The sequence below is a fragment of the Rhineura floridana genome, chromosome 7 (genome assembly GCF_030035675.1).
Source record: "Rhineura floridana isolate rRhiFlo1 chromosome 7, rRhiFlo1.hap2, whole genome shotgun sequence".
Classification (NCBI taxonomy): domain Eukaryota; kingdom Metazoa; phylum Chordata; class Lepidosauria; order Squamata; family Rhineuridae; genus Rhineura; species Rhineura floridana.
The window spans coordinates 38,644,143-38,669,873 of NC_084486.1; the positions used below are offsets into that span (position 1 = coordinate 38,644,143).

General features: G+C 44.3%; 1 protein-coding gene across 2 annotated transcripts in view; it reads left to right on the forward strand.

Moving 5' to 3' along the window:
- Nucleotides 1-223: 223 nt before the first annotated feature.
- The window catches only part of NPFFR1 (neuropeptide FF receptor 1), a 36,716-nt gene continuing 11,208 nt past the window's right edge, over nt 224-25,731 (forward strand). For both annotated transcript variants that reach the window (XR_009763760.1, XM_061634337.1), the window contains exons 1-2: nt 224-346; nt 5,497-5,808. Coding sequence is in view for 1 of the 2 variants with exons in the window: in XM_061634337.1 (XP_061490321.1) it covers nt 331-346; nt 5,497-5,808 (328 nt within the window). In the remaining variant the exon portion in view is untranslated. The remainder of the gene's footprint in view (nt 347-5,496; nt 5,809-25,731) is intronic.

A 25,731-nucleotide genomic window follows, 5' to 3' on the forward strand; every position in this document is an offset into this window, starting at 1 on the left:
CATCTTTGCAATCTGGAACTGAATCAGAGAGGCAGTCTTGGGGAAACGGGAGTATAGAAAAAAGCGGCATCTTTGGCAAGTCCTTGGAAGCTCCCCGAAATGTGGGAACACTGATTTAAGTGTGAGCAACAGATTCTCAGGCCAGCTGTTATTCAAGATTGAATATTCTTTGCTTGAAATACGATGATTGCCTTCTTTCTGCGTGTGTGAGATAAGAGAGAGTAAGCCTAGAGAAGGGGGAACAGATTTGATTTGTGTACTCCGGCCCACGGCCGAAAACTCAACTCCCTCCCTATATAGTTGGAGAAGAAACAGGGGACTGTCAGCATCATGGAAGATGAGGAAGGTAAGGACTTTTACATTATTTATTTGAATGAAAAATCATTTGCTTAAGACCTGATCCAAAGTCCATTTTAAAACAATCAGGTGGATGTTTCTTATGTGGCTAATCCAGTATCTGTAGAATTGAGTAGTTACATGAGATCACCCAACTATCAAAATGAACTTCTTCTTTTTATAGTCTTTTTTTTTTTTGGCTGCAGTTTCCCATGTGCAAAATATGCATTATTTTGAACAGGCTGAACAGCTGGAGAAAGGATGAGTAAGAAAAGAATGCAGCTGCTGCTGCTGTAGCCAATGCACCCGAGTGCTTCTTTACATCAAAGCAACTATACATCTGCTGTAGCTAAGAATTGGTTTGGACATTTTTGTTTCTTATATGAGTCTCATAAATGTAGAGTTATACTTCCAGGGATTCTCCAAATGCTTTGTTGTTGTTGGCCCCGGGGACAAAGAGTTCTATTTCAGTATTTGCTACAATCCATGCATGCTGCCAGGTCAGACTTGTGCTTCTGATTGTCCTGAACTCTACTGGTCCACACACCTGATGGGGACCAGTGTAGGCTGTGCAGTCCATATGACTGGCAGCATCCACTGTGGAGAACTCCTGGGAGAAAAAGAAATGAAACACCTCCACGCCAGGATTGAATGCCAAATCAGGCATGGGGAAAACCTGCTGTTTTCCTAAGTCCTTATGCAGTGGTGAAAGTGGGCAGGGATGGAAGAAGGCAACAGAAAACATTTTATTCTCATTCATTAGTGCAGCCGTCCCCAACCGGGTTGCCCTCCAGATGTTGCTGGACTCCAGCTCCCATCAGACCTAGACAGTGTGGACAATGGTCAAGGATGATGGGAATTATAGTCCCCCAAAAACTTGGAAGGTACCAGGTTGGAGAAGGCTGTATTAGAGTTTCAATATACGCTCTCAGGAGTTCCAAAAAGAAAAGCTTGGTAATCCACTTTTGTCACTGTTTCAGATGATGTCGTTTCAGGATGCATATGGGGAATCTCATATTTTGGTTATGGGTTGGATGAGGTCTTATCCAAACCTGCCCAGATACTAGTGACTCCAATATCAGGGGCAAGGGTATGTTGTGCTCCTATCACAGCAGTGCACCTTTTGCATTCTTCCATAGAAGTGAATAATACTTCATTTCTCTGAGGGACATTAAATGGGATGAGTGCAAAATCTGCTTCCAATTCCTGACTCTGGATAGCCTGACCACGTGCTCTGTGTGTGTGTGTGTGTGTGTGTGTGTGTGTGTGTGTACGTGCACACGCACGCCTGCGAGCAGTGTGTTTCTGTCTACTACTCATTTTCCTTTGGGGGAAGAAAATGTCCTCTTCATCTTGATTCACTCGTCCCTCAAAACATCCTATTGTGTCCATCCGCTAATACCAAAATGGCTAATTTCCCCAGTTCTTGGCATGCAAAATACCTTCACAATATGTCAGGGATGGGGAAAACCTGACACTCCCCTGATGTTGCTGGACTCCAGCTCCCATCAGCCTCAGCCAGCATGGCCAATGGTCAGGGATGATGGCAGTTGTAGCCCAACAACGTATGGAGGGCACCATGTTGGCTATTGCTGCTGCCACAGGCCACCATTGTTGTTAAATCCTGACAGTGGGCTGATGAAACAGAAGCCTGAGAAGATCAACCTTCCATTTGCAAATTACAAACTGAAATTTATGCCATGAAGCTTGTAGTGGAGGAGAAGTTGGTTTTGTAGCTTCTCACGAGAAGAGACATGATGGAGTCACGGTCAGCAGAGCAGGCCTAAGGCATTTTGCTGCCAGCGGTAGAATAATAAATAACTCCCCCATCCGCTCAGTCAAGGTGCATATATCCCTGTATCCAGGGCAAAGCTTGGAAGATTATTTTTTAAAAAGGAATATGTTACAGTCACATGGCCCCAAAAAGAAATAAATTACCATTACAATTACAATTGTTCTGAAAGGAATTGATTACTTTATCATTACTCAAAAGTAATCACTACAATTACGGTTAAGTTACTTTAAGCAAAAATTGGAGTGCCTACCAGGTGCTGGCCTTGGCTGCTGCACATCTAAGTAGCTCAAACAGCATTACAAATAAACACACACACACAGAGAGGTAGTAGAATAATTAGTTTTATCCATAAGATAGTCGTGGTAGTCTCTCTGCTGGTGAGGGAGGCACTCAGATCCACTCAGATCTTTGTGCGTCAAACCAAGTGCAATGCTCCCACACACACATACACACTCAGCTAGCAAGCATCATCTCTCTCACTCAACCACCTCCCGGATCCTGCCCTGCCACCAACTAAGGCACACCCACCTAAGCAAACATTTTCCCCTGGGGTGCAAAAAAGTTAAAACACTGCAAATGCAGCAAAGTAGCCAGGGAGGGCGGCAGAGGCCACTTTGCATGTCAAGTGCAAACATAGTATTCACTCACACACACACGTGTCGTCACCTCTCGCCTCCACAGTTCTTTATCTCCATTCCACTGCTGCCTCCTTCTCGTTCATCCACGTCCTTGTCTTCCAGCTCCTTTCTCCCTCCACTCCATTCTTCTCCACTAATTGTCCTTTTTTTAACAATTGTTTTCTCCACTCCACCTCCTCCCTTGTTGCCTCCTAAACACTCATGGAGCATGAGAGAAGAGCGACACTATGCAGAATCCCAGTTTGAGGCACATGATTTTCATTCATGAATCAGAGGAGGAGAAGACTTCCCCTGCTCCTCCCTCCCAGTAATGCCCCAAAGCAGGGCTAGAAATATTACAATTTCACCTCAAAAGTAATACCCCATGTTCTATTACAATAAAAATGTAAAGAAATTACCCACTCATTCCTCAAAAAAGTAATAAATTACAAGCAATTTGTTTTTTGTAACTAATTACTTCTAAGCTCTGATCCAGGGTGGAGCAAATGGGTGCATCGCCACCCCTAGAGCTGTGCTCCCGACCTTCCAGATTTCTTTTGGAAAACTGTCTTTTTAATTTGTTACACGAGAAACAATGACAGCCTCCATTTAAGGAATGACATCTTGTTTTAAGAACAGGAGCAACTGAATAGGACCCTCTGAAAAATTCAGTGAATAAGGCAGAGCAAGTGTACAACGTCTGCTTACTCAAGACCTTCCCTGACTGAGTGGATTTTTCATGATCACAATCAATTATAATTACTAGTGATCCTGAAAAAACAAGAGCCTGTATGGTATCATGACTCTTGAAGAGTTTTATATTAGAAGGCATAATGAGCAAGAGTTAGGCTCTACCCCTTGGACTTTCCTTTGTTCTGCTTTTCTGTTTCACTTTCAGTTGTGTTTTCTACCCAGTCAGCAATAAAGAAGCATATTTGTCTGCCTGCAGTAAGAAGTAAGAGTTGATTTATTCTGCAGTTATTATGATTAGAGCAAGATTGGGTGCTTATCGCTAAAGGGTGAAATAGACAACTTATAGTGATCTGAAAAAATATTTACCCTAAGTTACCCTTTACTCTTTTAAAGTACTCACTATACTCACAGTCATAGTGGCTATTTTTTCTTCTTTTTCATGAGTACTTGATGGCAAAAGATGAAAACAGTCCCAGAGGAATAGAAATACTGCTGTGCACACCACAGTTAGCTGGCTAGCTGATCACCTAGGTTGTAACTTGCCTAATTTCTTATTTTCCAGTTTTCATTTGTGACTCGAATCAGTGAGCCACACACACTTTCAATTACTCATACGAATTTAGGAAATTTGTTTTTTCTTGCATTTGAAAAAGATTTCCTGAATTTTGATAAAATTTTAAATTACTTTAATTCTAGGACAAACCGAAAGCTTCAACTTTTCTAAAGTTGTTGTATTTGTATTGGTGGTGTCATGATACAAGATTAAAACTGAATGACAATGTTGATGGGACATGCAGGGTTAAATTCTTCAAGATGCCCTTGGGTGGCCATATTCCATAATATACACACTGACCTGGAGTGCTTTGCAGTGGTTTCCGCAAGGCCCAAGCTGATGTCCTAATCCAGTCTAAGAAGAAACGTTCTCTCCCTTTAAGCCTCTAATGCATGAAGAAAACACTCTGTGTGCCTCAGTATACCATCCTCGTCGCCAGTGAAAAGTATCATGAAGGAAGAGGCCACACAGAGGATCTAACAAATAACAAGAACTTTACTATAACTAATTATATACAGAGAACAAGGTCCACAGCATGGTGCTGCTTCTAAGGGAGGCCTGGAACTGAAACTGCCACAGCCTGCTGCTGACTCAGCAGTTCCTGGTATGGCAAGCCTGGAGGGCGAATACACTACATTAAATATTGACTTTTCTGCTCCTTTTAAAAAACAACAAAAGCTAGAATATGTGATCGCTGCTAGAGAAAGTGCATAGCAGGGCTGCCACTATTGTCGTATGAGAATGTTGCATGCACATATGGAACAGCTTTCTTCCTTGGAATTCTTCAAGTTGAGGGAAGCTGGGGTCAGAAGTTCACAGAAGTTCCTTTGGGGAAAGGCTGTAACTCGGTGGCAGAGTTTTTGCTTTGTGTGCAGAAGGTCCCAGGTTCATTCCTCAGCATCTCTACCTATGGCTGGGAGAGAACCTTGTTTGAAATCCTGGGGAGCCACTACTAGTCAGTGTAGAAAATAGTAAGGTAGATGGACCAACACAGATTCCTATGTTCCACGTGAGTTCTGGAACCTATGTATCAGGATTGCTTATTATCTTAACGTGAAAAGGAGCTAAAATCATTGAAGCAATTTACAGTGAAATAAAGCATAGAGAGGCTGAAATCTCAGTTGCGGGGAGGGGGGATTGTACATTTTAGTATTTCCAAATGGATAAACCTCCTGTAAACCTCAACATGTATGTGCTTTGGTGTGTTTTATTGTCTGACTTTTTTAAAAAGTTTGTTTTTGGCTGCTGCCACAGTTTTATCTTTGTTTTTAATGGCTGTTTTTTAATTTTTTAATTGTGTTTTAAGTATATTTGTATAACTAGATTTGATGTATTTTTCTGTAATTTTGATGTAAGCTGCTCTGCATACAATTGCAAAAGAGTGGGAGATATATATACATTAATACTTATATAACATCTTTTCATATACCTCGTGGACTCCTGTTCACTTCATTTTGAACTGCAAGATTATTTTTCATCGATTTGTTTGCCCCCCTACCCAGGTGACACTTTCTGTCCTACCAACAGCAGCCCAGCATTCCCTAAGAATGAAAGCCGCAACCAGATCTATAAAGGAAATTACACCTTCTCCTCCTACTATCAGCATTCTTCTCCAGTGGCTGCCATGTTCATTGTTGCCTATGTCTTTATCTTCTTCATGTGCATGGTTGGCAACATGCTGGTATGCTTCATTGTGCTAAAGAACCGGCAGATGCGAACTGTCACCAACATATTCATCCTCAACCTGGCTATCAGTGATGTCTTGGTGGGGATCTTCTGCATGCCAACCACCCTGGTGGACAACCTGATTACAGGTGAGTGAAAGAACAAAGTGTAGCTGGTACCAGAACATAAACACATAAGAACATACCAAGAGCTCTGATGGATCAGACCAAAGACTTATATTGACCAGCATCCTTTTCCCACAGTGGTGAACCAGCTGCCCATGGGAAGCCCACAAGCAATAGTACTATCCCACTGTTGTTCCCCAGCAAAAGGTAGTCAGAGGCATACTTCCTGTTATACTAGAGGCAATACTAATTTATAAACATCATGATTGGGTGAAGTAGGGAAAGGAACTGGTAAAGAGAGCCTCCAATGTAGTCAGGACTGTTGGATAAGCTTATTTATAAATGTTGGGCCTTCTTGGTTTTGGAACCAGTTTAGTGACTCCAATGTGACTGTCTTAAAAAAACAGAATATGGAATTGTGCAAAGGTTTTCCAGAATGCGATTATTTTCTTCAGGCAGCCTTTTCCTATTTTCAAGTGTATCCTTTTCTAATGAGCTAGTGTTCAGGTGACGAACACTGGTGACAGACTGACAAATATTGCCTACACAGATTAAGTTTTTGAGGAGATGAAATGGGAAGAACTGGGATTTGGGTTCATTCACACATAGATCAACTTGGCTTTGTTTTTGAAAAATAGGACCACAGTCTCAGAGAATCTTCTACCAAGATTCTCCTGAAGGGAACATGATCATCTTCAGTTTTTTAATGTGCACTCACATTAAATGGGCAACCAACTCAAATATGGTGGCACTTGCATGCCCTGCAAATTGTGTTGAGGAACCCAAGATTGTCTCCGATCTGAGACTTCACTACATTTATGACATGCCTGATCACAGCAGCTTTATATGTTTGTCCTCTCTGCAGGCAGAGGAGAAGATATTGGAAATGTGGGGCAAAGAGCTGGGAAATTCCATCTTAACTATCAAGGGTGGTTGACACAGGGTCTCTGAACAAGAATGACCTACAATCATTGGCTCTTGCTAAATAGGGAGTGTGTCAAATGCTAATCTACCAGCAATTTTGTCCAATGCTGGTCTTTATTTGGGTGTGTTTTATTAATTTGTCTGCAACAGAATTTTTAGTTCTGTTCTGTTCCGTCTTTGGCCAAGGCTCTCTCTCTGTCAATTGAATGGAAGACATACCAAGTTCAAAAATTTGGCAAACTTTCTCTGGCTTGTAACTTCTATAAGTCATAGAGTGTAGATAGACCAAAAAGCCATCTAGTCCAACATTCTACCAGAGGAAGGATCATCCATCCATAGGTCCCTCCACAGAGCAATCAACACAATCCAGTGTGAAGCAACTGAGGTCTTGAGCTTAGACTCTGGTGGCCATATATATGCACCTGACTATGGGTTCCACTGTGGCAGCACAGCAGAAGTGGGAGCTGGTGACCGGGGCTCTCCTCTGCTTAGGCACTACCGCTGTAGAAGGCTAGAGGGCAGTATTGCAGTGTCTCACACTTCTGCTCTTGCTTTTGTTCTTGAGATTTTATCTTCATTCCCTGCAACATGGTTTCCCACCAATAATACTGTTGCGTGCCTCCCCCAATCTAAGAGCGGTGAGATTTCCGGGGTCCCTGGAATAATCCAGGGTTTGGTTTCCTTTGGGAAGAAGGTCAGCGGAGACTACGGTGTCTTTATGAAATATGGTTTATTTATTTACACACATTCCAACCTGAGCTCAAGATGGAGGGGGTTCAAGGCATCAGCAGTCCAATATCCAGCTTTTCCATCTGGGTTGCAGGAGGCACCCCAAATGCCATGGTGCAGAGAGCCAGTCACTCTCCTGCCTCCAGTTCCCAGCAATTCTCTAGACACCACTCAAACTACAAGCCTCTGCTGGGCTCCAAGAGGGAGGGATGCTCTCCTGAAGAGTTTCAATGAGAAAAGGGTCTCCCTGGCCCATTCAATGTTGCTAGGCAACTGATCAGCCCATTATCTTACCTGGCCAATCTATTTGGTTAACAAAAGACTCATTTGACCAGCAGAGAGTTCCTCATTCCAAGGCACAGGATTCCAAATCAGAGGCTGGAAAGGGGACCCACAGGAATCATCCATCCCAACCCCCATGCTCATAACAATACATAGCTTGTATAGCACTTGTGAATGTTCAGAGTATTTCACACTTATTTTATCTTGTTGCAACTCTTACAACAACCCTGTAAGGTAGGTCAGAATTATTATCCCCATACTGCAGCTGGAAGAACTTGGAGAGAGTGGAAAGACTAAGGCTACCTACAGAGTTCATGAAAGGCAAGATTTAAACCAGGGACATCATGAATCATAGCTTGGTCTTGTAGCCATTATGCTATATCAGTTTTTGATTTTACGGTCTGACCTATGTCCTACTGCCTCTTGGGTGGGATCCAAAACTTGGAGCTGATTCACATGTGTGCTTAAGGAGTGCATCATCAAGTGCAAAACAAAGTCCAGAGGGTCACATCACTCGAAAATGCTTGGAAGTTGTTTAAAAACACTATATTAGAAGCTCAACTGGAGTGCATACCGCAGATCAGAAAAGGTACCGCCAGGGCCAAGAAGATGCCAGCATGGTTAATGAGCAAAGTCAAGGAAGCTCTTAGAGGCAAAAAGTCTTCCTTCAGAAAATGGAAGTCTTGTCCAAATGAAGAAAATAAAAAAGGACACAAACTCTGGCAAAAGAAATGCAAGAAGACAATAAGGGATGGTAAAAAAGAATTTGAGGAGCACATTACTAAGAACATAAAAACCAACAACAAAAAATTCTATAAATACATTCAAAGCAGGAGACCATCTAGGGAGGCAATTGGACCCTTGGATGATAAGGGAGTCAAAGGCGTACTAAAGAACGATAAGGAGATTGCAGAGAAGCTAAATGAATTCTTTGCATCTGTCTTCACAGTGGAAGATATAGGGCAGATCCCTGAACCTGAACTAACATTTGCAGGAAGGGATTCTGAGGAACTGAGACAAATAGTGGTAATGAGAGAGGAAGTTCTAAGCTTAATGGACAATATAAAAACTGACAAATCACCAGGCCTGGATGGCATCCACCCGAGAGTTCTCAAAGAACTCAAAGGTGAAATTGCTGATCTGCTAACTAAAATATGTAACTTGTCCCTCGGGTCCTCCTCCGTGCTTGAGGACTGGAAAGTGGCAAATGTAACGCCAATCTTCAAAAAGGGATCCAGAGGGGATCCCGGAAATTACAGGCCAGTTAGCTTAACTTCTGTCCCTGGGAAACTGGTAGAAAGTATTAATAAAGCTAGATTAACTAAGCACATAGAAGAACAAGCCTTGCTGAAGTAGAGCCAGCATGGCTTCTGCAAGGGAAAGTCCTGTCTCAGTAACCTACTAGAATTCTTCGAGAGTGTCAACAAGCATATAGATAGAGGTGATCCAGTGGACATAGTGTACTTAGACTTTCAAAAAGCGTTTGACAAGGTACCTCACCAAAGACTTCTGAGGAAGCTTAGCAGTCATGGAATAAGAGGAGAGGTCCTCTTGTGGATAAGGGATTGGTTAAGAAGCAGAAAGCAGAGAGTAGGAATAAATGGACAGTTCTCCCAATGGAGGGCTGTAGAAAGTGGAGTCCCTCAAGGATCGGTATTAGGACCTGTACTTTTCAACTTGTTCATTAATGACCTAGAATTAGGAGTGAGCAGTGAAGTGGCCAAGTTTGCTGACGACACTAAATTGTTCAGGGTTGTTAAAACAAAAAGGGATTGAGAAGAGCTCCAAAAAGACCTCTCCAAACTGAGTGAATGGGCGGAAAAATGGCAAACGCAATTCAATATAAACAAGTGTAAAATTATGCATATTGGAGCAAAAAATCTGAATTTCACATATACGCTCATGGGGTCTGAACTGGCGGTGACTGACCAGGAGTGAGACCTCGGGGTTGTAGCACGATGAAAATGTCGACCCAGTGTGCGGCAGCTGTGAAAAAGGCAAATTCCATGCTAGCGATAATTAGGAAAGGTATTGAAAATAAAACAGCTGATATCATAATGCCATTGTATAAATCTATGGTGCAGCCGCATTTGGAATACTGTGTACAGTTCTGGTCACCTCATCTCAAAAAGGATATTATAGAGTTGGAAAAGGTTCAGAAGAGGGCAACCAGAATGATCAAGGGGATGGAGCGACTCCCTTACGAGGAAAGGTTGCATCATTTGGGGCTTTTTAGTTTAGAGAAAAGGCGGGTCAGAGGAGACATGATAGAAGTGTATAAAATTATGCATGGCATTGAGAAAGTGGATAGAGAAAAGTTCTTCTCCCTCTCTCATAATACAAGAACTCGGGGACATTCAAAGAAGCTGAATGTTGGAAGATTCAGGACAGACAAAAAGAAGTACATAAGAACATAAGAAGAGCCTGCTGGATCAGGCCAGTGGCCCATCTAGTCCAACATCCTGTTCTCACAGTGGCCAACCAGGTGCCTGGGGGAAGCCCGCAAGCAGGACCCGAGTGCAAGAACACTCTCCCCTCCTGAGGCTTCCGGCAACTGGTTTTCAGAGCATGCTGCCTCTGACTAGGGTGGCAGAGCACAGCCATCACGGCTAGTAGCTAAAGTACTTCTTTACTCAGCGCATAGTTAAACTATGGAATTTGCTCCCACAAGATGCAGTAATGGCCACCAGCTTGGATGGCTTTAACAGAAGATAAGACAAATTCATGGAGGACGGGGCTATCAATGGCTACTAGCCGGGATGGCTGTGCTCTGCCACCCTAGTCAGAGGCAGCATGCTTCTGAAAACCAGTTTCCGGAAGCCTCAGGAGGGGAGAGTTCTTGCACTCGGGTCCTGCTTGCGGGCTTCCCCCAGGCACCTGGTTGGCCACTGTGAGAACAGGATGCTGGACTAGATGGGCCACTGGCCTGATCCAGCAGGCTCTTCTTATGTTCTTAAGTGATGGCTTCAACATCTAAATGAGCCCTAAATTAGGGATGGACGGATTAGCCTATTTCTTATTTCTCTGAATTTCCCATGTGTTCATTCTTAAGTCCATTCTGTCTCAGTTCTGCATCAAGCTATGATCGTTTTTTTTTTTTTAAATGTACTAAATTCAGATTATTTTTGTACTTAAATGCATTTTTCTACACATTTAACCCTGAAATACATCTTTTTCTGCATATTTTATTCTAAAATATGCGTTGTATGCATTTAAACCTAAAATGCACATTTTTTTACATTTCTTGAGCTCAGAACTGTATTGCAAAATTTGGAGAAGTGCAGAAACCAAAATATAACTCCATTCCGATTCATGTATTAGTTAGGAAAGTGTGAATTGGGTTAGTTCGCTTAAAAACGCAGACTGTGTGAAATCCTTGAGGACTGCTACTAACAATACAGATGTAACTTTAGCACTGCTTCATATTTGCCTGGTTTGCTTGCATAGGTAAACCAACCTATGGCTCACTGGGACTATGTGAACAGCAGGGAATGATGGGCATGTATTGCCAATGGGAATAGGGAATGGAGAAGTACCACCAGGATGTGATATCACAGGGTAGGAACTTGTTTTGGTGTGAGATGGGTTGTGCCCTTTTAATGTTTTGTTTCAAATGACATTTTGGAGAATTCCAGCATGGATTTGATAAGCCACTTGGTATGATCACCTAACCTATAGATTATAATAGTACTCCGACAGAGTTGGAAATGTTTTGCCTGCCATCCAACAGTTCTGGGTGAAATTCCTGCACTCGGTAACATCTCTAAAACAGTAAATCTGGTTTTCCTGGTCTTATCAAAATCTAAGGCTATGTACCCATCAGACCTTTAAAGCACATTCTAAATACACACACACGCCCAAGAATTCTGGGAACTGTAGTTTACCCCTCACAGACCTACAGTTCTCAGCATCCTTAACCAGAAGTGTAGTGGCAAATCCAGAAGTGCAGGGTCCCTTCATGATAATTACTGCCACGTCCCCTCCAATCACCCCCCTTTTTTGCTGCTGGGTTGAGAATTAGATCCTTATTAATTCTTTTTCCACAACAATTCCCTAGGAGCCAATCATCATGAATGGGAAGAGTGCTAGCTACTAAGAAGAGACTTCTCAGTGGCTGACACACTTCCTTTCACTCTGATTGGCTCAAATCAGCAGGAAAGGACAAGAATGCATGTTAGAAAATACTTCTCAGTGGTTAACGCACTCCCCTTTCATGATTATTGGCTCATAGGATGGTGGAGACATTGGGATCTTGCTCCCAAAAAAGTAAGGGCCTAAGACCCCCTGAGTACCTGGACGATTACACCTGTAATTAACAAACTACAGTTTCCAGGATTCTTAAAGGTCTGGTGTTTACAGAGCCTAAGTAGCAGGAAATGTTCAACAGTCAATAGAGAGGCCAAACAGGAGGCTGGAATTTCAGAATCCCTGAGCATTAGCATCCTTGTAACAGTCAGAGTGGAGGGGACAAAAATCTGAAAGAGAATGAATAATGGTTGCCTCTTTCAAGAAATGGTCTTTCAAGGATTTGAACATACTGGCACATCGAGGAATGTCAGGGAACATGTTGAACCTCTGTGGATAGAGCATTGGCCTCTTTTTTTCTTGTTCCACCAACAGGCACATTCTTGTCAATAGAGAGCAACATATTGTGCACCATCACTTTGAGCATCCATGTCTCATTGAAATACAAGCTCCAGACAGTGTGACTGATAGAAAACATTTATTAATGTCCAAAAGCATAGCGTAATTATTTCCTGAATGCTGAGTCACCTCTCTTGAGATCTCTTGTATATTGTCAGCTTTGGAAACTGACCTCCTTTCATACCACTGGTAGGATGATGATGATGATGATGATGACAGACAGACAGACAGACGATCGATCGATCGATAGATAGATAGATAGATGTGGCAGAAATGATAACTAGGCCTTTAAGACTAATACTATTATATCACTTTGGGGTGTTGAAAGCAGGCGGTACCTTCCACATGTTTTTGGACTCCAACTTCTATCAGCCCCAATCAGCATAGGCAATGGTCAGGGGAAATGGGAGTTGGAGTCCAACAACATTTGGAGGGCACTATGTTGGCTACCCCTGATTTTGGAGCATTTCACTTACATTAACTGAATACTCTGTCCAACAACCTTTTCAATATTATTATCTCCATATTGCAAAAGAGAGGGGAGAGGTAGGCTGAGAGATAGCTTGTCTATGGATGAATGCATTGTCCACCTGCTGAAGCCATGGCAGAGGCAAGACTGGGGGATGTCTTGGTTCACAGTCCAGTTTCCTGGACTGGACTGTGCTTCAGTGCCCCTAATTCTGCCTAGGATTGCATTGTTATTCACTGTAGCCTTCTATGACGTATCACAATGCACTAAAGCAGAAAACAAAAACAGGCTAAGAAGAAATAACATCAAGTCCCAAAACAGAAAATTACACCTATAACAAGAAAAGGCATATTACATCATGCTGACAACTCAACATTGTTCGCAAACCAATTTGCATCTGCATACGATGCAGCCTTCTGAACAACTAACCAATCTTTGCCATTTAAAAGCAAATCATAACACAAATTGAGAAGTGGAATTAAATGGAAGTTTAGCAAGAAGTGGGTGGCAATTATTCCTTTCTAGCTTTAGATAAAGTGAACATTACAGGAAGTAATGAAAAACATCTTGTATACCTCCATACATCCACAGATAGAAAAGGAGTGTTCTTATGAGCCTCTTTAATGACGACAGCCCACTGGCTATCCACACACAGCATCTGCATGCTTGACATTAGTGAGAAAGCTATATTTGTGTGACTTCATTTGATTGGAAGGACTGGAGGCATGTCCAGGGAGCACATTGGTGCAGGAGCAGCATTTCTGGAGGTGTGTCCAGTGAACACATTCCCACTATCCCCTCATACGATGATTAAAGCGGTCTGAGCATATATCACCTGTCCTGGCCCGCCTGCACTGGCTGCCAATATGTTTCTGGACTAGATTCAAAGTGTTGGTATTAACCTATAAAGCCTTATACGGTGCGGGACCATGTTACCTTGCGGAACGCCTCTTCCGATATGAACCCGCCCGTACACTACGTTCAGCTACGAAGGCCCTCCTCCAGGTTCCAACCCATAGGGATGCCCGGAGGGTGATGACAAGATCTAGGGCCTTCTTGGTGGTGGCCCCCAACCTGTGGAACAGTCTCCCTGAGGAAGTGCGCCTGGCGCCGACGCTGCTTTCCTTTCGGCGCCAGGTTAAAACCTTTTTATTCTCCGAAGCATTTTAATCTAAATTGATTTAAATTTAAAATGTTACTGCATTGATTTAGATTGTGTTATTTTGTATCATATTGTGTTATTTATTGTATTTTTTATGCTTTGTATTTCTATGTTCACCGCCCAGAGAGCTATTGCTAGTCGGGCGGTATATAAATTTAATAAAATAAATAAATAAATAAATAAATGTGTGTGAAAGTTCACATGGAAACCCCTGTTTCTTGAGTGAAATGGCATTTTAGCATAATGGGCTTCAAGCACCACGATGAAGGAAAGATGGGCTAAATGTCAATTGATAATGATGGTGGTGATAATGATGATCATGAAGATGATAATGATAATAATGCATAATCTGGAACCACCGTGAAATAAAGGTTTTTTCTTAATTTACTAGGATGAAGTTTTATTTTGGTTTTCAGGGCAATGGAAACTTTTAAAGCTGTACAACTAAAGTCCCTTATTGAAAAATTAACTCCTTTTGAATTCAGTGAAATTACATTGGGAATCAATGATCTGAAAATTGCCTGTAAATGCTGCAAAAAAATAGCAAAAAACTAAGCAAATCCCTCCATGCAGGCATACATGATATCCCATTAAATAATCTCTCACTAATTGTGGTCAACAGAGAAGATGAGCGTCACAGTGACTACTAGAATGGGAATGTGGATCATTCACAGTGCTTGTTCCTCTTATCTTAAAGGGCAGTTTTGGTCCAAAATACAAATCCATGTTTTGTTACATGAGTTGGGGAGCGGGGGACCTGGCCATTTTGTAACTTTTGTAAGACCTCACAGACAATGTGAACATATCTATACTACAAAAGTGAATAATTCATCTTAACTGTCATAGCTTTCTCCATAGGATCCTATGAATGTGTCATATTAGTTTGGGGGTATTAGGAATAATAATCCTGTTTAGCATAGTACTTAGCATAGTGCTTGATCGAAGGTGGGGAATCTCAGGCCCTGGGGCCACATGCATTTTAAGTCTGGCCCTTAGAAGTTTTCACAGGTTACACTCCGCAAGGGCCCTGCCTTGCACTCTGAGTGTTTTTGCCTGGCTGGAATGTGTCCTTGAACTCCAAAACTGCCTCTTGCTTGCCTGTATGTGTGTGTTTACAAACTAGCCTACTGTGTAAACATAACATTTACATTTGTTGCCCTGCCCACTTTTTCCTCTGGCTCCACCCACCACTGGCATGCAGCCCCTGAAAAGTTGCCAAGAAGGGAATGTACCCCTTGAGCTGAAAAAGGTCTCTCCCAGCCAGCTTTAAAATATTCCAAACACCTTATGCCTCATTTTCTTATTTACAATATAGTGTTGCTAGGTCTCTGGTTTTTGCCCAGAGACTCCAGATTTTGGGGGTCCTCACCAGGTCTCCGGGTAAGTCACGCCACTCTCTGGACTCTCAGCTTTCATTTTTTTAAAAAATTAAGTTTCTAGGTGGTCTGGTTGAAGAGATATACACCAAAATGTCATCTGCCATCTCCCTGCAACTTCTGTTAAATGAGCTCGTAGCTGGCTGCTCAAACCTCGCCCTTTCAGGTTTATAGCCAATAAGTGAAATCAGGGTTGTGATTGACAAGGGATTTGTTGACCTCCAGGCAACAGCTAGAGTATATTGCAAGGCCAGAAAGCTATTGTCTTTTCCTGCTTGTCTGAAAATCTCATAAATTGTGTGGAGGTCAGGAGATGTAGAACAAAAAATCACAGCAGGATCTTGGTAGGCAATTGTTTACTGTAAACAATTTCCTTTATGCTTATAATACAAGTTTACATGCAGGGTTTTTAAAATTACTTGCAAAAATAGCATATTAGGAATTTTTTCTTTCAAATAATTTTTGAACAGAAATTTACAAGAAGTGTACATGCAGCTTATGATTACATTGTGTTATACTTTTCTAATTATGAGGAGTCAAACAAGTTAATTTTTTTCTGGGCTGTTGAAGAGGGCAGTTTCTCTAATTCATAGCCTGTTTTGAAAACCTTCCCTATATGGAGCTTTAATCCTATACTCATTTTTCTTGGAGTAAAGCTCAGAGCTGGCTTAGTGAACAGGCAGTGGAAGTAGTTGCTGGAAACCTATTTTTTTATACCTTTAACCTAGCAAGAAAGTGGAAATGTGTTAAGGAAAGGTTAAAATGCAAACAATTATTTATGGAGATCTGCAGATATGGAAATGCTTGAGATGTTTTGCTCAAACATCAAATACCTTCCCCTGTATTAGCATATCATTATAGCAGCATGTCAAAAACCCATCAGGGAGAAATTCATGGACCAGTTAGTCTGATGTGATCCGATTAGCCTCCGTGGGACTACTTCACTGTAAATGATTCTTGAATCTTTCCCTATGGCAAGCCTGAACTTTGATTTTTGCCAAATCTAAACATGCTCCAGTCTGGCTTTGAACTGCAATATAGGACTGGACCATTGTTGTTTTTAATCCTCAAGGTAGCAAAAGGAAAGAAGCTAGGTAGTACGTTCAAAGCTAATACTGTGTATATGTGTGCATGTTCATGCACACACACACAAATACAGTTCAAAAATTATGTTAAGTTGCAATCCACATTTCTGCTGTACAAATGAAAGAGCACAAAGGCAGACCCATTTTCATCACTAAAAGTAGCAAGTGGCTCAGAGCCTGACAGATCCACACAAAGGAGTTTTGAAAACGGATATTACACTACCAGCCACTTCTTGTTCTGTTTTTGCTGCTCTAGGTGACCTTGGCATTGCACTGTTGTAGCTTATTTGTACTTAAAGCCAAATCAGATTTCTGACTAATTATCATGCAGAGCAGGTAGGCACATTCTGCAGCTGAGTGCCTCTGTTAAAAGCTCAAAACCTTAATTTGTTAAAATCCTATTTATGTTTCTGAACTGCTGCTAGCACTTCAGAGTTATGACTAAAAGATTCTGTTCCACACTGTATCCTTGTAATCAACAGAATAATTAGTTATGTACCAATTAGAAATTGTCATTACTTTCCCCCATTCCCAAAAGAGGCTGTGTTTTTTCTTTTATACTTTTAAAGCATTATGTGTTCAGTTGTATTTATTTATACATTGTTGCACTGCAGCCAACTCAGAAGGGACAGGAAGGGGGGAGGCATGAGTTTCAGGCTCCTTCGCAGTCAGAAGAAGCCGAGTTGGGGATTGTTGTGTCTGAGCAGGAGCGTACGGGAGGGGGGCAGCCTTCGCTCCAGCCAGTTCCCATGAGTAATGACCTTTCCGAAGAGCCGCCCGCGCCCCCCCCAGTTGACACAGAGAACTTGTGGGAGGAAGCTTCGGAGTCAGTGCCAGTCCCTCCTTTTCCAAGCAGTTCCCAGGAGGATTCCAGTGTGGCACCGCCTTCTGACCTCGAGCCTGTTGCTCGGGAGCAGGTGTCTTTGGATGAGCAGTTGGAGGCGCGCCCCCCGTCTCCTCGTTCCCGCCACCGCGAGAAACGGACAGGGCAAAGGCAGGAATTACGAAGAAGTCAGATATTACGTTCAAAAACATTTCCTATATAAGCCTGCCGCCCCCAGGGGGGTTTCGTTGAGTCAACTTCCTTCGCACGTTGCAGAGCATGTCTAGAGTATAGTTAGGGACTTTAGTGAGTTAGTGTATAGTTTCCATGAAGCGCAATGCCTTTGATGTATCCATTACTCTAATAAAACGAGATTTACTCGCACACACACTCCGGCCTCATTCTTTCGGCTCTGGACTGGACAGTTTGACTCAACCACCATCCCTACTCGAACCTGTTCCCATGGTGGATGACATGGACCAGCAAGAGGGGGAGTACCTATCACCATGGAAGCCTTGTATGCCGAGATCCAGAACCTCCGAGTGACTATGCAAGCCCTGCAAACCGAGAACCAAACCCTCAGAGCTGCAACGCAAGCCTTGCAAGTGGATAACCAGAATCTCCATGCCTTGGTCGCCCAAGTCCAAGCTGCGCCTCCAGGGGCGGCAGCCCCTGTGAAATCTCCAGTGGGACTCCCCGTGCGATACGGGGGCCAGAGTGAACAGTTTGCCACATTTCTAGCCCAATGTGAGTTATACATTCAAGTGCGCAGAGCTGAGTTCCCGAATGACGACGCGAAGGTGGCGTTCATCATCAGTTTATTGGAAGGAGAAGTGTCAAAATGGGCCACCCCGTATTTGATTTGCAACAACCAGATATTGCGCCAGTTTGACGCCTTCAAGAATGCAATGGGAGACATGTTCTGAGACCCCCAGAGGAAGGAGACGGTTGCCCGCCAGTTAGTGACCCTGAGACAGGGAAAGGGGTCTGTAGGGCAATACACGAATGCTTTTCGTGTTTTGTCTCAGGAGACGGAGTACAATGACCCAGCCTTGATGTACTTCTACAGGAATGGACTGAGCCCAGAAGTGCTGGATGAACTGGTGCGCTCCACACCCCGAGACTCACTGAGGGGTTTGATTCAACTGAGTTTGCAGATAGACAGCCGCTTAGAAGGAAGAAAGTTGGAGTGAAAAATGGAGCCTTCACGGAGTCAGGTTGCTGCTCCACTGCCTCGCGCGCGCCCCATGCCAAATCCTGGCATCCCTACTGTCTCGGGAGAGGAGCCCATGCAGATTGGGGGGGCTAGACCGCGATTGACAGAGGAGGAGAGGGAAAGACGCCGGAGGGAAGGACTGTGTCTCTATTGCGGAAAGTCTGGACACCTTGCCAGAAATTGTGCAGCCAAAATCAGAAGATCCTAGCCGCTGGAAAACTTCACATCCCAGCTCTCGTAGAGGCTAGAGAGTTGGGGGGTGCTACAGATACTGAGCCTCCGTTACGACCCCTTCCCTCCCAAGGGGCCCTTCTGTTGCCCATTCACATCACCCTATCCTCAGGCGAGAGTTTCTCGGCCAAGGCTATGATCGACAGTGGAGCATCCTCTTGTTTCATAGACAGAGAGTTGGCGCTACACCACGCTATTCCCACAAGATAACTGAACCAGCCGTTGGCGGTGGAAACTATAGATGGCCGGCCTCTGAAGTCTGGGGGGGTGACTAGGGTGACTGAGTCTGTGGAAGTGAAGGTCCCTGGGCATTGGGAAGACCTGTCATTCTATGTGGCGTCTTTGCCGTGTTTTCCGGTGGTGTTGGGTATGCCTTGGCTGGTTAGGCACAACCCCACAATCTTTTGGGATGAAGCTGTGGTGGCTTTTACCTCCAAGTACTGCCATCAACATTGCCAGCCTGAAGAGGAGCCACAGGTATTGGCAGGCGCGTCTCCCCCAAGGGAGATAACTTTGCCCGCCAAGTATGCGAGTTTTCGGGACATTTTCGATAAAAAGGAAGCGGAGCAACTACCTCCTCACCGGCCCTATGATTGTGCCATAGATTTGGTGCCAGGGGCACACATCCACGCCGGGCGGATCTACTCTCTATCTGAACCAGAGTTGGCAGCGTTAAGGGAGTTTCTGGACTCCAATTTGAAGAAAGGCTTCATCCGCCCTTCACAGTCCCCAGCAGGTGCACCCCTGCTGTTTGTGAAGAAGAAAGGGGGGGAGCTCCGTCCCTGTAATGACTATCAGGCCCTAAACCAGCTCACTATCCCCAATAGTTACCCGCTGCCACTCATCAGGGAATTGTTGGAGAGGTTGCGATCCGCCAAAATTTTCACGAAACTGGACTTGAGAGGAGCTTACAACTTGGTGAGGATTAAGGCAGGATATGAATGGAAGACGGCGTTTCAGACCCGTTATGGTCAGTTTGAATATTTAGTAATGCCATATGGGCTGTCGGGAGCACCTGGAGTCTTCCAGAGTTTCATGAATGACATCTTCCGGGACTTTGTGGACTGCTTCATGATAGTTTATCTGGATGATATTTTGATTTACTCAAATACTCCCGAAGAACATGACTCACATGTGCGTGCAGTGCTGCAGAAGTTACGGGAGCACCATCTTTACGCTAAGCTGGAAAAATGTGGGTTTGACCTAACCACGTTGGACTTTCTGGGGTATCGGATCTCTCCAGCAGGAGTAGAAATGGACCCAGAAAAAGTTTGTTGTGTACTCACGTGGCAACCCCCCAAGACCAAGAAGGATTCGCAACACTTCTTGGGCTTTGCGAATTATTACCGTTGTTTCATAGCAAACTACTCCCATCAGACCGCACCACTCACGGATTGCCTGAAGGGCTCAGGACCTTTCCAATGGACAGAAGGGGCTCAAGAGGCTTTCGAGAGCCTGAAGCAAAGGTTTGCTACCGAGCCCATACTACAGCATGCCGACCCGGCGCTCCCTTTTGTGATAGAGTCAGATGCGTCGGACTTTGCAATCGGAGCGGTTCTTCTCCCTCTCTCATAATACTAGAACTCATGGACATTCAAAGAAGCTGAATGTTGGAAGATTCAGGACAGACAAAAGGAAGTACTTCTTTACTCAGCGCATAGTTAAACTATGGAATTTGCTCCCACAAGATGCAGTAATGGCCACCAGCTTGGACGGCTTTAAAAGAAGATTAGACAAATTCATGGAGGACAGGGCTATCAATGGCTACTAGCCATGATGGCTGTGCTCTGCCACCCTAGTCAGAGGCAGCATGCTTCTGAAAACCAGTTGCCGGAAGCCTCAGGAGGGGAGAGTGTTCTTGCACTCGGGTCCTGCTTGCGGGCTTCCCCCAGGCACCTGGTTGGCCACTGTGAGAACAGGATGCTGGACTAGATGGGCCACTGGCCTGATCCAGCAGGCTCTTCTTATGTTCTTATGTTCTTTTGCAACCGTCCCAGAAAGGAGGTGAGCTGATGCCTTGTGCCTACTTTTCCAGAAAGCTAACTGCCTCTGAACAAAACTACACTGTGTGGGAAAAGGAGCTATTAGCCATTAGAGATGCCTTTGAAGCCTGGAGACACCATCTGGAAGGGGCGCAGCATGAAATCGAGGTGCGCACAGACCATCGTAATCTAGAGAGTCTTCATACCGCCCGTAAACTCAATCAGAGGCAAGTGCGCTGGGCTCAGTTCTTCGCACAGTTCCATTTCAAAATTCATTATATCTCCCAAGCACAGAATAAGCGGGCTGATGCCCTCTCAAGGAAGCCAGAATTCCTGAGGGATCCCACCCCAAAACCGGTACAGTACATAATTCCTCCCGAGCGGGGAGTAGTAGGGGGTTGCCAAGAGTCTTGGGAAGCTGAAGTGCATGAAGCGCAACAACGGGACCCTTTTGTGCAGAAGCAGCAGGTTGAAGAGGGCGCGTCACCCCAGGCAGAACAGAATGACCTTACATGGAAAGATGGCATACTGCATCATCAGGAAGCTGTTTATGTGCCCCCCGGAGAACTGCGAGTGAGGGTACTACATCAGTGCCATGACGCCCCCACGGCAGGCCACTTTGGGGTTTTTAAGACCATTCAAGCTGTCACTCGGGATTTCTGGTGGCCCAAGGTGAAGAAGGACGTAGAGCATTACGTCCGCTCTTGCCCCACTTGCATGAGAGCTAAACATGCTACTGGGAAGCCACCAGGGCTACTTGAACCCCTCCCCACTCCCGGAGGACCCTGGTGAATGATTACTATGGATTTTATAACAGACCTTCCACCTTCGCAGGGGAAAACCACAGTTTTGGTGGTCGTTGATGCCTTCTCAAAAATGGCTCACTTCATTCCGTGTGCGGGACTCCCAAGCGGTCAAGATACTGCTAAGTTGTACGTGCAAAATGTGTATCGACTGCACGGTCTGCCAGACAGCCTGGTTTCCGATCGAGGCACACAATTCAGCTTGTGTTTTTGGCAAGCGTTGTGGAAGTTGCTGCAAAGTGAGTTAAGACTGTCCTCTGCCCATCATCCCCAAACGGATGGGCAATCCGAGAGAGTCAACAGTATTTACGTTGTTTTGTGGGGTATCAGCAGGACAACTGGATGTCCTACCTGCACTTAGCAGAATTTGCCTATAATAATGCTGTGCATTCGCACACGCAACAGACTCCTTTCTTCGCCAATTTTGGCTACCACCCCCGAGCCTTCCCTGCCCCAAAAGACAGTCTCTCAGTCCCAGCCGCTGAGGATTACTGGCAGGAACTTCACGCTATGCAACAGCTACTCCAAGAGCAACTAGAACAGGCCAAAGCGGATTACAAACGCGCCGCTGACCAGCATCGGAGATAGGGGGACCTTATAAGAGTGGGAGACAAGGTCTGGATCTCTACACGTTTCCTAGCTATGCCTGGCCAGTGTCGCAAACTGCAGGATCGGCGTGTAGGGCCCTTTGAGGTGGAGGCACAGATTAACCCTGTGGCTTACAGACTAAAATTGCCACCCACCTTCAAGATGCACCCAGTCTTCCACAGGGCATTGTTGACCAAGGACGCTGCCCCCGACCCTCACCGTCCGCGAGTGGAGACCGCGCCGCCGTTGTTGGTAGAGGGGGAGGAGGAATACAAAGTAGAACAGATTTTGGACTCGCGAAAACGCCGAGGGCGTCTTCAGTACCTGATTCATTGGAAGGGGTACGATCCAACTGAACGTTCCTGGGAAACAGGAGAATGTACATGCTCTGACTTTGGTGAGAGAATTCCACGAGGCTTATCCAGAGAAACCTAGACCTCAGGGGTGGGAAGGGTTAAAGCATGGAGGGGGGAATGATGTTGCACTGCAGCCAACTCAGAAGGGACAGGAAGGGGGGAGGCATGAGTTTCAGGCTCCTTCGCAGTCAGAAGAAGCTGCGTTGGGGATTGTTGTGTCTGAGCAGGAGCGTACGGGAGGGGGGCAGCCTTCGCTCCAGCCAGTTCCCATGAGTAATGACCTTTCCGAAGAGCCGCCCGCCCCCCCCCCAGTTGACACAGAGAACTTGTGGGAGGAAGCTTCGGAGTCAGTGCCAGTCCCTCCTTTTCCAAGCAGTTCCCAGGAGGATTCCAGTGTGGCACCGCCTCCTGACCTCGAGCCTGTTGCTCGGGAGCGGGTGTCTTTGGATGAGCAGTTGGAGGCGCGCCCCCCGTCTCCTCGTTCCCGCCGCCGCGAGAAATGGACAGGGCAAAGGCAGGAATTACGAAGAAGTCAGAGATTACGTTCAAAAACATTTCCTATATAAGCCTGCCGCCCCCAGGGGGGTTTCGTTGAGTCAACTTCCTTCGCACGTTGCAGAGCATGTCTAGAGTATAGTTAGGGACTTTAGTGAGTTAGTGTATAGTTTCCATGAAGCGCAATGCCTTTGATGTATCCATTACTCTAATAAAATGAGATTTACTCGCACACACACTCCGGCCTCATTCTTTCGGCTCTGGACTGGACATAATTGAGCTCTGGAAATTTAGGGTACCATTTCAAATTTCATGCAGTGGTCCCATTAGGTTCCCCCTGGCATATTGGAGTAAAAAAAATAATCCCTTTCTCCTATGTGACTAAATAAATCTGTGGTTAAGTGGTGGCAAGTACTCTCAGTGAGGCACCATTGTTTAAGATGGCTACTTCCACCTCTTCACTTTAAAAATTCCCCCCAGTCCTGGGTCAGAGTGAGTTGTCTCAACTAGAGCTTTTTCTGAGCTTGTGACATCTCCATTTGCTCTGATCTGTGGAAAGTTAAGCAGTTTCTCCCCACCTCCACTTTTGTTATGTTGGTACTTTGCCTGTATAGGTCATAGTTTTTTTATTTTATTTACATGGTTTTTGTGTCCTCCAACACAGGAATAGGAAACTTGTGGCCCTCCAGATGTTGCTGGACTACAACTCTCATCAGTCCCATCCAGCATGGCTAGTGGCAATGGATGATGGGATTTGTAGTCCAACAACATCTGGAGGGCCTTATGTTTATGTTCCCTCCTCTATCATATTGTTCTCACCCAGTCCTTTTCATGCTTTTTGCCTTCAGCGAACATATCCTGCATTGTTTACCTGCCAAGAAACCATGGCACATCTACTACTGAATAGTAGCATGTTGCAGAGGATTCTGGGAAATGTTCTAAGGTGCACAATAAGCCCAGTTGGTCACCCCATGTGAACTGGGAAGGCACTGTAGAAACACCATACATTCTCCTGAAGCTATTTATTGGATTGCAAGGAAAGATCAATTGGTCATGAACAAACTGCTTTTGAAGGAAGCCTATCCAACGTTAGTGCTATTCTGACTGAGAAATCAAAAAGAACCCCTGCAGTTCACCAGAACATATTTTGAAATCCACTGACTTAGCCTGTAACACGTGTATGTTTGAACCCTCATAGGTGTCCACTCCACATGAGAATCTTAACACAACCTTAAAAGAAAAGTGTAACCGTTTGCATGGGGTCCAAACCACATATTTTTCTAAATGTGTGTATATCCTAACCCAAACTTTTCACAACCTTTGGTTCCCACATGTTGCTGGACTACAATTCCCATCATTCCTAACCATTGGCCATACTGACTGGGGCTGATGGGAGTTGTAGTCCAACAACATCTGGGGACCCAAAGGCTAGGAAAGGCTGCCCTAACCCTTAGACCCAATAAAAGACTCTCACAGACCAAGATCTAAATGAAATATTGACTTATTACAGGAAAAGGAAGCATGTATAGTATAGCATAGCACATAAAATAAACATACAGGCAGCAATTAGGACTAGCACATTCACACACATCAGTCTAAAGAGAATAAAGATGTCCCTAATCTATCCCGAATCCTAGACAGTGAGCATAACATTTGTTATAGCTCACACTAAAAAGAAAAGAAGGAGCAAGGGTTATACCTGACCCTCAAAACAATCAAGACGCAAAGTCAGGATGGAGATTTCTACTCCTGATAAAGAATTAAACCAACAATCAACAGACAATAGGGATCTCACCGTCCTTCGGTCTTATGTCCAGCAAAGTGTCCTCTAGTCCTTGAGAGAGAGGTGAAGTGTGGAGATTGTTGGAGCCATGAGTGCTAATTTTATCTGAAATGGGATTTTGGATCGTATAGACTTACATGTAAACTGGAAGGGGAATGAAGATATAACAAGGAAGGGACAAACAAAGTCTTTTGAAATAAATGTTTGGAACCTGTGTGTATCAGATGTGCGAAGAGATTTTCCTCTCTGTCTCTGGTGAGGGTGTATAGTGCAAACTCCTGCATTTGGGAAAAATAGGCTTTTCCTTCCAAATTCTAAGGTGTCATAAACTGAGCCTGGACTGTCACCCGTTGTTCATTTAGAGGGAAGATTATCAGAGGGGGACTGATATCTATTAAATTTAAAGTTTTTCCTTATTGCCACATAGCTTATTCAATAAATGCTATGTTATAATCCCTGAAGTCAGAAAGTTTGTTTTTATATTCCTAAATCACAAATAAGACAGAGGTCATGAAGGGACTGATTCTCACAATGCAATGCAAGCAAGAGAGTTTGCCTTGATCCACTGAGATGAACCAAGGAAAAGGTCAGACCATTCATCCTCCATTACAAACCTACTGTCTACAGTAAATAAGAAACCTACAAAATGTTATGCAATGGAATCTTTGTTCTTGAAGGCTTTGTTGTATAGCAATTTGAACTTTGGGAAAACAATTGGGGTTTAGAGTAACTAGCACCCTTCCCATGTATATTCCATGGCTGTAGTAGAACATCTGCTCTGCATGTAAAAGTCCCAGGTTTAATTCCCAGCATCTCCAGGTGGAGCTGGGAGAAATCCATCTAAAACCCTGGAGAGCTGGTCAGTGTAGATTATACTGAGCCAGATGGACCAATGGCCTGACTAAGGATAAGGCAGCTTCTTATGGGGCAAGGGCCACAGCTCAGTAGTGGAACATCTACTTTGCATGCAGAAGATTCCATCTCCAGGTAATCCTGCCT